This window comes from Pinus tabuliformis, chromosome 5_1, assembly GCF_031772625.1.
Source record: "Pinus tabuliformis cultivar Carrire ecotype Pingquan chromosome 5_1, CPIR1, whole genome shotgun sequence".
Taxonomy (NCBI): Eukaryota; Viridiplantae; Streptophyta; class Pinopsida; order Pinales; family Pinaceae; genus Pinus; species Pinus tabuliformis.
Genome location: NC_142305.1, coordinates 399,253,803 through 399,268,663, shown reverse-complemented (window position 1 = coordinate 399,268,663; position 14,861 = coordinate 399,253,803). Strand labels below are relative to the sequence as shown.

At 37.1% G+C, this 14,861-nt stretch overlaps 1 protein-coding gene across 2 annotated transcripts in view; it reads left to right on the top strand.

The window, feature by feature from the left end:
* The window catches only part of PSL4 (calmodulin-binding protein), a 225,626-nt gene extending 214,418 nt beyond the window's left edge, over positions 1-11,208 (top strand). For both annotated transcript variants that reach the window (XM_089432256.1, XM_089432255.1), the window contains 4 exons: positions 10,107-10,194; positions 10,373-10,434; positions 10,549-10,600; positions 10,727-11,208. In XM_089432256.1, the coding sequence (XP_089288382.1) occupies positions 10,107-10,194; positions 10,373-10,434; positions 10,549-10,600; positions 10,727-10,786 (262 nt within the window). In that variant the 3' untranslated portion in view covers positions 10,787-11,208. The remainder of the gene's footprint in view (positions 1-10,106; positions 10,195-10,372; positions 10,435-10,548; positions 10,601-10,726) is intronic.
* Positions 11,209-14,861: the final 3,653 nt, after the last annotated feature.

Here is a 14,861-nt window from a genome sequence, read left to right as displayed (position 1 = left end):
TTTTGATGAAGATGCTACTCTTGGAAAAGCAAGGGATATTCCTCCTCTCCCTGTTGGAAAGAAGGATGATGATATGATTCTACTAGAAGGCCCTTCTGTGCCTGAACCTGAGAAAGATTGTTTTGATGATCCCATGGAACTTATGGACCCCTTGGATCTTCCTCCATGTGATCGCCCTTCCAGGAAGAGACCACTTTGGCTTCGTGATACTTTACAAGATGGTGGAAGACATGCCACTGCTAGCGGAACCTTAGAGAAAGCATGAAGCCATTACATACCAGGGATATGTTGTGGCTATGAGCTCCATCAAACAGGTTGAACCACACACCTTTGAAGAAGCAGTGAAAGAGTAGGTTTGGAAAGATGCTATGGCCTAAGAATATGAATCTATTATGAAGAGTGATATGTGGGAAGTGGTTTTTAGACCCAAAGAGAAGTCTGTTGTGACTTCTAAGTGGCTATACCAGTGTTGCAGGAACTGTCCTCCTCCCCCCCCCCCAAAAAAAAAGGATCTAAAGGCAAATCCGCGTCCCGTACGAATCTGCCACCGATCCTTCGACGGAACCGCAGATCGGAAAATTAGATCCGTGGTTCCTCCTTTTTTTGGCGATTCCTGCAAATTTGGTTTCGTGGGGGCCCAATCGCGGCTCCTACTGCCCAATTCGTGGTTCCTATTTCCCGATCTGCGGATCCGGAAAGGATCGGGTGCGGATCTGTGGAGGTTCGACCATGTATCCACCGCCGATCGCGAGCGGATCCGAGAGAAGGTGGACGGTTCTGCGGGGCTTTTTTTGCTTTTTTGTTTTTGGAAATTTCGAATTGTTTTATGGGGAGCTACACTTTCCGAATACTCCCAAGGTGCCCCTTGATGCTCCCTAGACGCTTCCTAGATGCTCCCTAATGGTAATGTTAAATTCTTAAAGTAAAAGTGACATTCTCCTTTATCTTTCATTTCCATCCTTTTACTTAAATTTTTAACATTACCATGAAATGACTCAGGATGTTTGAGAGTGGTTCCAACCTCATCAGACTTCATATGGAGAAAATAGAATTTCATATCCCATTCAAAATTCAACAGACTTAATAGTTTTTAGGATCAATGGGATTGTGGTGTTTCATTGGATTATATCATGTATGAGGGCATGTGATTGGCATTTAATCAAGAGCAACAAGCCCTATATGTACCCCAGTGTTGGTGTTATTGATTGTTGAACTCCTTTGTCATGGCCTTAGCAATTATGTACCCTTCACTCAAGTCAAAATCATTGATCAAGCATGTTAAGCTTTCTCTACCATATTATAAGGTTTTGATTAAGCTGTTTGATCAAAATTAGGCAATGCTGACTAAAATCCCTATAGAATTGAAGTAGAGGCAAAGGCTAGACAAGAGAATCTGATGCTCTACACCCATGACTAGTAGGTCATCCACATACAAGATTATGATGAATGGTTCACCTTGGACCACCTTGATGTATAGGTTAGGGTCTGCAGAACTCTTGGTAAAACCAAGTATCAATAGGTATGCACCCATTCTTGCATACCAGGCTCTAGATGCCTTGCTTTAAGCCATATAAAGCTTTCTTCAACCTACAAACATGAGTCTCCCTCTAATATATTTCAAATCCTTGAGGTTGCTCAACGTAAACTTCTTCATCAATGGTCGGAGGTCCCATTCAGGAAAATTGTCATGACATCCATTTGATGGACGTCCCATCCCATAGTAGCAGCCAACAAAACAAGCGATCTTATTGTTGAATATCTAGTTGTGGGAGCAAAGGTTTCCTCGTAATCAATCCCTTCTTTCTGTGAGAAACCTCTTGCTACAAACCTTGCTTTGTATTTATCAATACTCCCATCTGTAGCATGCTTTATCTTGTAAATCCATTTTGAAGTGACTATAGATTTGTCACTTGGCCTAGGGACAATCTCCTAGATATCATTCTTCATTATAGATTTGTATTCTTCCTACATAGCATTCCTCCACTCTTGATGTTTAGCTGCATCATCATAGGAGGAATATTCTTCTTCAATAAGCTGGACAATCTCCCAGATATCATTCTTAATTATAGATTGGTATTCTTCCTACATAGCATTCCTCCACTCTTGATGTTTAGCTGCATCATCATAGGAGGAATATTCTTCTTCAATAAGCTTTGTCATATATGCAGCATACCCAGAATACCTTTTCGGTCTTTTACTTTCCCTGAAGGTCCTTGATGTTGTGTGTCCTTTTGCTTCTTGTAGAGTAGTTCTCAAGAAAGCATGCCTCTTTCGATTTTCTAGAACAATCACTTGTTGTATAGCTTCACTAGGACCTTCAACATCTTCTTGAGGAGATGTCTAATCTTGACCATCATTGCCCCTTGAGATATCCTCAAAAATAGGTATCTTTTCTTCATTAGAGTGAATTGAACATCCTTTGATTTCTTGTAAGCTATACTTTTATCAAGTAAGCTATACTTTTATCAAAGATGACATCCCTGCTTACTTCAATTGGATTGTCCTCCTTAATATAGATTATTTATTCTTTAGATGAAGCATTATCCCTAACAAAGATGCCCTTTAGACTAGTAGGATCCAACTTCTTTCTTTTTTCCTTGGTATATGTATATACACAGGACACCAAATATTCAAAGATGATCCACACTTGGCTTCTTTCTTGTAAATGCTTCTTTCAGAGTCATGTTGTTGAGAATCTTGTGAGGACTTCGGTTATGCAAGTAAACAATTGTCACGACTCACACATGCCTCCTAAATTGAGGGAGATCTTGATCATGAAGCATGGCCTTGACACATTCTTCAATAGTTTTGTTCTTCCTTTTAGCCACACCATTTTGTTCAAGATTATAAGGAATGGTAAGTTCCTTCTTGATCCTTGCTTCCTTGCAAAAAGCTATCAGTTCTTTGGAGGTGTATTCTCCACCATTGTCTGACATCAAAGTCTTGATATTTCTCTCGGTTAGGTTCTCCACTTCATTCTTGAACTCCTGAAACTTTTTGAATACCTCGTCCTTGTTCTTGAGAAGGTATAACCAAGTCTTCCTTGAGAAATCATCAATGAAGGTTACATAATACTAATGCCCACCAAGAGACTTTATTGTTATAGGTCCACATACATATGAATGTACGAGATCTAAAACTTCCTTAGATCTGGTATCACTTCTTGCAAATGACTTCTTCGGGTTCTTGCCTAGAGCACATCCCTTATAGGTCCCTTAATGTTCTTCCTTCAATTCGGGGATGCCATTGACCATTTGACTTAGAGATGGAAAGATCTTATAATGAAGGTGTCCATACCTTCTATGCCATGGTTCGGAAGGACCCACATCTAAGTGAACTAGGGCATGTGATAGAGGTGTAAAAAGACTATATAATGTCCCCTCACAGATCCCAATCACACTAGCATTATTGATATTAGAGCTTTTACCCCAAACGAAAACCTTGCCACCAACAAAAGAAACTTTATCATCTTATCCTCAGGACAAGAAATAGAAAGTAAGTTTTTTTTCAAACTTAGAACATATAAAATATTGTTGAGGTGATGTCTTCCACAAGACTCGAGCTCCAACGAAGTAGATCTAATGCCTTTCACCGGATAGCTCTTCTTATCTCCAGGTTCTATTGAATGAGAGGAGTTTCCTTTAGATAGGGTTTGATGTTAACTGCATTCTCCCTTCATATGTCTGGAGGCACCACCGTCAATAACCCAATACATTCTCGTCCTTGAAAGTGCCGGATAAAGTAGAGAACAAACTTCCATCTATTATTTGCTTCGCAACCTTGGAGATGATCTTCAATATGCAATCCTTGACAGATGTAGTAAGATTCTCAAGAAGCTTGAAACCGACCCTTACAACTCTTGCCATAGTGCCAACTAGAATGTGATCTTCAGTCTCTTTGCACCTTAGCTCTGATACCATGTTGGAAAATCAAGAGACGTATGTATTATAGATGGTTTTCCTTGATAATTACTTGTGATATATGTTGGCCTTTAATTACTTTATTATTTCTTGTTCATCAAGCAATTACCAAAACAATGAAGATCACAACAAGACAAAGTACACAAGATATAGGCTCCAAGCTAGGGCAAAACCCCTCCAAGGGGAAAACCGAGGAAAATGCTTCTCTTCTTATATAGAATCTACTTACAAAGAGACTTCGAAGACCCAGAAACCAAAGCCAACAACCCTACCAAGCACCAAGTCAACCGCCAACAAGATCTTCTTTAAGGCAGCTTCCAAACTTTGACCTACTGCAACTTTGCCCTAGAATTTCGGCCCTGCCATTGCTTCTCAGAATTTCGGCCTTGCAATTTCAGCCTCCTACAACTGCAATTGCCTAAATCCTAATTTTGCATGTGTGGACAAAGAGAGAGAGGTTTAGCCCAAGAAACTTGATTCTTCCTTTCTTCCTTCGTTCTTCTTGCTCTTCTTCTCCTTGGCTACTGCAAATCGAACTTGTGATAGATGAGTGTCACAAATGAGGTCAAGCTCCTTGTATTTATAACCTTTCTTGAGGGTCGAATTCCCCTTCCTTGGACTGACTTGGTCTTGGGATACAAAATAGCTTTTTCTTGATAAAGTAAATATCTTTCTTTATTACAATGAGTCCAAATGGGACTATGCCACATGACTATATTATTCTTTATCCTAGAAAGACCTAAAAAACTTAAAAGCACGGATGAATAACATGCTTTTTGACTCAAACTTGAGCATGAAACCCATACGCCAAAAATAAAATATAATTTCTCTCTTTCTTTGTTTTTCTTTCTTCATAAAGAATATACAATGTCATGATTACAATTAGGTCATTATGAAGACCAAACCTAGTTACAATTTTCAACAATATCATCATATCTCAAAACAAAAACAATTGACATATATTTCAAAGAATATTGATGCCAATATTGTTGAGTCTGATAATAAAGTTTCATCTTGGGAATCCTATAAGAGCAATGTTATACAAAGGGATTAAATTAGGGTGGTCAAACCCTCTTAGCGTTTGGCAATCCTACTCAATATTTAAAAGATCATATGGTCTCATTTTTTGAATCGATGTCAACTCAAGAATAAAGAATCATGGGAAAGCAATACTTGTGAAAATAAAGGCATAACCCTTTACGCTTTGAGGATAAAGCATTTCTGAAGGGGAAGTCAATGTAATAAAGATAAATGAATATTACTAATAAATAAATAATAAATTTGTAAATAAAGTGTCATTTTAACTAAAGACATGATCCGATGAAAGGTCATGGCTCATCAACCTCATGACCTGTCAATGTCTATATATACCATCATGTAGGTAGGTCATTGTAATAATAATATAATCATCTTTCTTATTCTTTATTTGTATTATTTGTCTTATATAGATTTCAGTTGTCCATTCTTTAGTGAATGAGCATAGTTCATTTCATCAAACTCGATCAAGTTATAGTCCAGGATTTTATGCCCATCGAGTTTGAACTTAGGTCATTAACATGTTTTAAGTTTCGTTCTAGCTTGATGGCACAACGACTTTCTCAAGATGATGCAATCGAGATTGTGAGTATGAAGAACTAGGAATGAGTTTAGAGGGAGAAATGTTGCCATTTTTGAAGAGTTGTAAGCATGTAATATTTGGGACTTAATGATGGATGTGCCACCTAAGATACAGTAGAGTAGTAAGGATGATATGACTTATCATTCATATGGTGGCGTTAAAAGGTATCTCAACAATGCAATTTGGCAAAGTTCCCTTACCTGAATCACTGTTTTTGTACATTCCCTGTTCCCTCTAGAAAAAATCAATGTTTTAAAACTCCGACTCCGACTCGGAAACGAGTGAGGGTCGACTTCGATTCCGATTCCAACTCGGTATCGACTCAGCCGGTTTGATTTCAATGACTCGGTCGTTGTAAGAAATACATTAAATATTTATTTTTTTATAAAAAAACATAATTTTAAAGATTTTTATTCATGTTTCGAAACACAAAGCTTTAGAATATAGATAGAAGACAACATATGATCAAAGTAGGCTCATGAATATATCCATTATATCAAAATGGCACCCAGTGCACTGTCCAATACATACATGATGATGATATAGAGATCAAAACAAAAACACATAACCAAGGAGGCTAGAAATGGCCTTTGCAACAAAAGGAAATTGTGAAACATCACTAGTCACCACTGACCAGTACTACTGGCTACTGCTAGAGGAGCCAACATCATCTGGCTCAACTTCTGAATTAGAGTCAGACAGGGAAACCCATGGCTCTTCCTCATCATCATCTCCAACTGCAACTATAGTAGTGGTAGCACTAGCAGGCTGTGCAACAACTGCACGCTGAGATAGACGAGATATGCGCTTTCGTCATGGTTGAGCAGAGGAAGCGCCTGCAACTGGAGGACTTGGGGCTGGGCCTGAGGCTGGTACAAGTGGATCTGCATTCAACTGAACATTTTGTTCAAGTGATGCCACCGCTTGTAAATCCAAATCAAGATCCTCATGAGAATCAAGCTCTGCTGGATGACTTTCCACTACCCAATTTGATGTTGAATCAATATCTTCCAACACAATGGGATTTGAATTAGGTCTTTTGTTTAGCAATTGGTTGCATCTGAGCTGGAGGTTGTATTGGACATAGACTAGATCATTTAACCATTTTTTATTCAAATGGTTTCTCTTCTTCGTTTGAATCCTCTCAAAGACAGACCAATTGCGCGGACACCCAGGAGCATTGCAAGTTTGACTCAAAATACGAATTGCAAACCTCTGCAATTGAGGACAATGGCTACCAAAAGCCTCCCACCATTGTGCCGCAAAAAACATAGTAGTGTAATGAGTTAGCTGAAGTTTCAACTTTCAACAAATTATATCCAACTTTCAAATTATAAACAATTTAACAAAATAAGTATTAAGAATTTGAAATTTTTGTTTACCTTGCTCATTTGCTTCCCTTGCAATCTTTGCTAGGTTCTTCCCAAAGGTATCTGTGGCTTTGTTGAAGGTTGTGATCTGTTGGAGTATCTCTAGCTGGTCACACTCCAATGGGATCATGCGATCAATGCAGTCAATCAATCCTTCTCTAACCTCTCCACTCAAAGCTCCTGTTGCCAGAGCTTTATAATGATACCGTGGGTTCAAAAAATACCCAGCTGCATGTATAGGGCGATGGGAGTTGATTGTTCCATCTTTCATCAATGATTGCCCAAATGATTTTTAGAAGTGAAAAAAAAAATACCTCTAGGCACAAACTGCCTCCTCAAAGTTGCCCAAACAAACCAACTCCTCAATGCTGCTCCAATGGCTGCCCAAGAAGCTCCTCAATCCTGCTCCAATGCTTGCTAAAGACTCTTCACTGCTGCTCCAAAAACAAACTGCACAACTCTTCACAAACTCCTCACAAATTCTCACTCAAATGCAATGAGATGGTTGTGAGGAAATGAGACGGGTTGGGTAGCTTTTATAGGGTTTGGAAGAGGGAAATGGACGCCATAGAACCCAAAGGCAGAAAAGAATGGGCTTTGGAGCCCCCAAAACAACACAAAAAGGAAATCGCTTTTTGGTCATGCCCATCGAGCCGCCAGGTTGTTCCCGAGTCGGTTGAGTTGGTCACTGACTCGGTTGGCTCGGTAACAACCTGGACGGCCGAATCGAATTGGCCACCGAGCCGACTCTTCCAAGCTTTGGCTCGGTCTGGCTCGGTTGATTCTTATAACACTGGAAAAAATAAGTAAAACTGCGAAAGAAGTAAATGTTGTGTCTTTATATCTATATTTTGTAATTTCAAATGGTTGTGGATACATACTATATGTGTTTTAGTCTGTGTTGCACGGGTACCCGCACCCGGGGTGGGGTTCTCGAACCCGTCCCGGGTTCCCGCACCCGAGTACCGGATTCGGGTACGGGTTCTTCCCAGACAAACCCAGAAGAACCGGGTTCTTCAAAAAAAAATTTGGGTTTTTTTCCTTTAACGGGTTTTTGGGTTCTTGGGTTCTTCGGGTGCTTGGGTTCTTGGGTTCTTGGGGTTCTTGGGGTTGGGTTCTTTGGGTTCTTCATAAAAAAAACTATATTAAAAATTTAATTTTCAAATATTTTTTTTTTATTGAAATTAAAAAAATAACTTATAACGAATGTAAAACTTATAACAAAACCTAAAAAACCCTAAATCAATTCTTGTAAATCAATTTGGAATGAAACATTCTTCCACGGTTCTTACCATCAAAACCTGTGTTGCACGGGTATCCGCACCCGATTTTTTAAGTTTTTTACAAGTCTTGTTTTTTAAGAATTCTTGTAAATCAATTTGGAACGAAACATTCATTCCCGAGCCAAATAACCATCAAATTATAAACTGTAAATGCACACATACAGGTTCAGACATTTTCGGTCAAATAGAAAGTAGGATTGAGACCAGCCATAAGTTGTAATCAGCTGATGCTGTTAAATGGCGAAGGGCTATTTTGGACAATGGCTAAATTAAGTATCAAAATCTGCCAATTTCTCACAGCATTCTGATAACATCATGTTAAGATTAAAACTAGGAAAATGTGCATAAATCATATATGGTCTCTATAGACTTGTACACCAAGTAATCTCTAAAAACTGCGAAGATGTTTTATGTTTAGATAATTAATATTCAGGCAGAGCTTCGCACTCAAAGACAAACTATCCCTCAAGCCATCAGATGGCTGCTGTGCATTTTATTGGGAAACAAAGACTGATAAGCGTGTTTTGTGGAAGGGTAAGGCTGCCACTGTTTTTGGGATTGCTTTACCACAGAGCACACCATGCACGGGGCAGGTGGATGATTAGACATCAAGAAAATTCTAGACCACTGTCAGGTTGAGAAGAATCTCCTATGAAAAAATTGTGTTTTTATATGGGAGAGACTAAACATTCAAAGCAAAGTTACAAGCTCAAGCTCCAGCCAGAATGAGCAATTTCAATAAGGAGAGAAGTTGTCTTGAAATTAGAGCAGGAGGCAGAAATGCTAACACTCCTTGGCTGTGTAGGAGGAAGGGTCTGTACGACCACAACCTGATTCATTGATAGGCATCCTTGCAAATGAACCTAAGCTGCATAGTTATTTTAAAGCCTGTGTGTGACAAAATTTGTCCCAAGTTTCACCAAAATAGCTGAGTCTAGCATTTATCCTAGTATGTATTTTGAATTTTTAGTTTTAGTAGTAGCCTTGAGATCTCTCACATAGCTGTCACAGTGTCATGGTTACACGGAAAAGATTCAAAAGAACAGTTTTTGGTGATAAATTTTGAAATTTCAATGTCAATGTTGAATGTTCAATGATGTGCATGTTTAAATGATTATCATTAAAGTTTTCTTGTTTAAAGTTGAAAAAATATACAAATTCAAATTTCATATATATTATTAATTATAAATTTATAATTTATAGAATATAATTATTAAAATTTAATATTATTATATTACCCGACGAACCCACGCACCCTGTTTCCAAAAATGTCGTCCCCATCCCCGTCCCCGCACCCATGTTTCCTGGCAACATAGGTTTTAGTTGTATATAGGTACATAAATATATGTTTATACACATATTCATACGTACATGAATGAGTGTGCATCTAGATGATCTACCATATTTGTATTCTGAAATTCTAAAAGCCAAAGTTCCCAAAACTTGAGATATTTCAGAAACTTCAGATGTATTCACTGTACAAGAAACATGGTCCTCTTGTTTCAGGTTCTTAGGAAAGGTTTTGTTGGAAACTTGCTAATGAAATACTTGGATTGAAAGCGTTGTAGTATTCAATAAAGTAAATTAGCTAGCAGATCCTACATGGGAGGGCAGGCTTGAAGAACCTTGGGAGGTTTCAATTACATTATATAATTTTACTATGCATGAGAGTTCATAGTGGTCTGGAATATTTTTGCACTGCTCATTCTATCCTAAAAAGTTCAACTGTCAACTCTAGCAATTATTTATGACGAATTGATCTCTACAAGTGTTTGGAAATGTGCATTTGTTTTGAAAAAATCATTGCAGTAACCTCTTGATATATGGAACACAAACAGCAATGATAGTGGTTATTAAGTGAAGTTGGAGGTGATGTCAAAGATGCCTTCCTTAATCTTGTTGAATTTACTTTCAGACGTTGGGATGGGTTCAAAGACTCCTACAAGATCATGGAATTCTCAAATGGTGATAGGTGTTGGAATGGTCCAGATAGAAGTTTAAAGGTAAGGCTTTCCTTGGTATTCTAGAATGGTTTTTGCAGTTTTCTGGTGAGTAAAGAAAGTAGTTTCTAAGAAGATATAGTCAGATGAATAAGTTTATTGTCAATGCAAATGTTTCACTTGTTAAGCATATGTGACTGGCGTTCTGCTAATTTATTGCCCAGCTCATGTTTGATTACAGATCAGGCTTAGATGCGGGTTGAAGAATGAATTTGATGATGTTGATGAACCAAGTCGATGCGAGTGAGTCTTTCAAATCTATATATTTATGGCTGCTTCACCCTAGATTGGTTTTTGATTAATTAAACTTTGGATAGTTGAATATCCGTTCTAAGAATAAATTCTCTAAATTGGCAGATACGTTGCAAGCCTATTAACTCCAGCCGTCTGTCGCCAAGAAAGATTGCAGGTTCGTGATTACTTGAATTAGATGCAAACTTTAGTTGGACAAGCTTATTGTCGATATAATTTAGAAAGTTGGCACCTACAATTAAGGCGGGGAAGAAAACCCTAACGTGTGACCTAACCTTGACAGGAACTGCAAAAACGCCTGGATTCATTAAACCAAGACATTCAATCTCATGATGAACTTTAAGATGGTATGCTGAAAGTCACGTGGAAATAGTTCTGAATCTTTAACCAATGACATTTAGATAGAGTTGTCTTAATTGAGACTACTTTTTATATGACATGAGAGGTGGAATTAGCACTGAAACTTTGCTGCACAGTATCTTTTCATCGTTCGAGATTCAAGCTCATGTCACGGGATATTAGGAAAATCTATGTTGCATTTCTTGATGTGATGTTTTAAGAAATCAGGTAGTACAAATTCACAGGCTGGTCTGAAAAATCTTATCAGCCACTTGAAGTCCTTGCCTGAATGAAGCAGCCTGCAGCACTACATATTGCTGCTGTAATTTTATTCCTGTCTTAATAGCGATCTTTTTAAATATTTGGTATCTAATGTAACTAAATGCTGACTTATAATATATGACAATCTTACTCATGTTTTCTTTTCTTAGCTTGTTGACGGCCTTTGAAGTCCTAACTAGATTTTTAGGAAAATTGATATATCATATTGGGAAAGCAGTAATGACGTTCATATGATTTGTTTGATGTATAACAATCTTGTACGTTATGGAGGGGAGGGATATTCTTGGTCACGAAATTCATCAAATATATAAAGCCTCCAGTTGTATATAATATCGTCCTCCAAATGTCTTTGTTGACTAATAACAATAAGAAACTAATACTGAAAATGCATAGTTGTAGATGGGTTTGCAAATATCATGAGCTAAATGCAAAGGTTTCCTTGCTCGAACAAAATAGAGGATATTTCTTGAAATTCCAGAGTTATTAGCTCAAATCCAACATTAATTTTCCATTTGAATATTGGGGTAGAGATTACGGGCCTGCGCTGGATGCGTCCAATGAATTGGGTGCATTGGACAATGTTTGATGTGCATGGATGGGAAGCTTTGTTAGCTATTTGCAAGAAAATCATGGAGTGGAAATCAGGCATTGTTTCACTGGGGTGGGATCCGGAGGGTCCAAGACATGCCTCCTTTCTTGTCTGTGGTTTGGTTTTGGGGATACCTTGAGGATGCTCCCACTTCAGAACGATTCATGGACATGCACTAATACAATATGCGTGTAAAATATGTAATGAATAATGATTGAATAATAATTAATGGTGCTTTGTAATAGCCCTTGTGATGGTATATAAACGTAAATTGATAGTCGTAAGCTTTATTATTAACCCCCAACACACATATATTTCGCCTGCTCATTCAAAATACTTTTTCCTCGCAGGTGTGTAGATAAAAAGAATTACTCTATTCACCCATTGAAACCCAAGTTGAGCATCATCCTCATCGTCATGTATTTGTATAAGTGAATCTTTTGGTTTTCTGGAATGATGGCAGTGATTTGTCCAACATTGAGCATCATCCTCATCGTCATCTATTTGTATAAGTGAATCTTTTGGTTTTCTTGAATGATGGCAGTGATTTGTCCAACTTGCTTTTGTTGAGGTTGGTACATGGTTATAGAATCCTTTTCCCTATTTTCATTTTCATTTTTCTCTTGTTTAGTTGATTTATCTCTTCATAATCCATTTCTAATTCAATGTACATTTTTCTCTTGTTTAGTTGATTTATCTCTTCATAATCCATTTCTAATTCAATGTACTTGTTTGGGCTAGGTTTGATTTTGTGTTGATTGCACTATGGTTCTTTGTTTTGTCACAAAACTTCGATTCAAATTCCAATTCGAAAACTGTTTCATCTCTAACTCCACCATAGTGATTGTGTACCATATATTTCTCTAGAGTGTTGTATTTTGATGTTTAAATGACATAAAAGATGTTATTATCATCAACCTTAGCTTGATTCGACATGGCATCAAGGATATTACCCTATATGTAACACATGATAGTGGGACTTTGTGATCTAGAAGCCACATGACTATGACCACATTGTGTTTCTTAGTTGCCAAAACAATTTTTTTTCACTTAGACTTTGCCACTTTATCTTGCTTATTTTTCGCATCTACTTTGACAAAATTGAATTGTCTTTTACATTGCATCAATCCTTTAAACAAGAGCTTTCATATAATTGTTTGATAATTTATCCATTTGAGAGTTTAATTCTAAATTTATAATCACTTGTCTCCTACTTCAATTTTGACATCCAACAGAAATTTTGACCTCCACCTTATTGGCTCCCGAGATTGACCTCCGCAAATTTTGAGATCCTCAAAATTAGACATTCATGGCTCCTGAGATTGACCTCCGCAAATTTTGAGGTCCTCAAAATTAGACATTCATAAGTTTTGGCTTTCACAAATCCAACATCCATGAAATCCTAATGATGATTTGCAATGGATGTCTTAGTGAAAACAACTTAGGATTCATTCTACTATGTAACAAGTAAAATGCATGATTATAAATAACACCTTGCACAAAATATATATTGAACAATGGATAAATGCTTTATAATAGGACTCATGATAGTATATCTTTGAGTCATCCCCTATCCCAAGGGATGGCACTATGTAGCCCAATTCCACAAGGGATGCCCAAGCATCATTCATAAGGTGAGATGTTGTTCGCCCCTGCTCCATGCACACACACTCAAACATAAATATAAGTTATTTCATAAAACAATACAACTTGATTTTAATAGGCTTCTGCTAGCTATCAATGTCCTAAATGTTTTGTAGTTGAGAAGCGAGGGCATTGTCTGAAATGACATAAGTTATTGTTCTTGGAGGGGATTTCCAACATGGAGCAATGAGTGTTTAAACTTAGACCGCTTGAGGGAGCTTGCTTTGTTTTTGAATTTCATTATAGTAGTTTTTTGCTTCAAGATTTCATCTTCAACCATAAAGCCTACCACTATTCAAACACGGAAAACCCTATATAGAAGATGTAACAAGTTAATCATATTTTGATAATCAAATGGAGGATAATTAAATGAGATAAATAGGAAATGTGATTTAAATAGAATGCATGCCCTAGACTTTTGTAAACTCTACTACTTGAATATGTGATTGCAATACTCTAGAGCAAATTTAGAAAGAATGGTCGATCACATAAATGGTTGACTATGGCAATGAATATCTTATTGGAAATTATAATAAGGTGAAGGTCCTGGGATTAGATGTGTAAAATATAAGCTTGTAGATTTACTATTTTCTAATAAAAGTTTGCTACAGCGTAAGTCCATCATAAAATAGGATAAGAATGTTAAGAGTTTGTTGAAGCTAGGGGAAAAGCGAGTTTTTTTTTTTTTTTTTTATATGGAGTTTGTTGTTATAAAATAGACTTGTATAAAATGCAACCATGTGAAGATACCAATGATGCAATGGCAAAATTGGTTTTTTTTATTTACTTTTCTTAAATGTTAATGGTACTATTTTCTATGGTTCTCATTTTTGCAAGGGGATCTTCAGTAAAGATCTTGTAACACAAACTTTGTATAACCCCCCAACTAAAAAAAGCCTTAAAGTCATCATTGTTAGAAAACAAGGGCGAAAGATTAATTGGTTGATCCAACTATCTTCAAGTTAGAGTTATAGAGCTTGAGGACAATCATTATAGAAACCTAGATTCAAGGACTATAGGCTTAAGAATATGGTGAAACTTGTATCCACTTCTGCGTGTCTCCTTGCTTCACCTTCATCTAAACATTGAAAAGCATAAGATAAGCCATTGAGATTTTAAACTTCTTGGAAATGTATTTGGTGGAAGGTGCGTACATTGAAGGAAAATTTCCTTGCCTTGAAGACTAGCCCATAGAATGTTCTAAATTTTTGACTCAAAAAACCATTGCCTTGATTGCCAAGTAATTCTTCACAGTTTGAGAGATATTCGTGTTTGAAGTTAGTAACCCCAGTAAATAATTAATAATGTTTTTTTTTCGTAAAATCTCTCGAACGTTCACTTGTTGAGGACCCTCTCAACTCAAGACATTCATATAAATAATGACCCTCAAATCCTTCTATAGTAGGGATTTTGTGGCTTCAAATAGGTCATCGTGGCATTTGCGCTATAAAAATTTTTCTGCGAAGCTTCAGAAGCTAAAATTAAAACCCATTTGTGTTGAAACCTTGATGAACTTTGTGATCGAATTTCAGATTTTGGTTTGCTATATTTTTGGAGATATGAT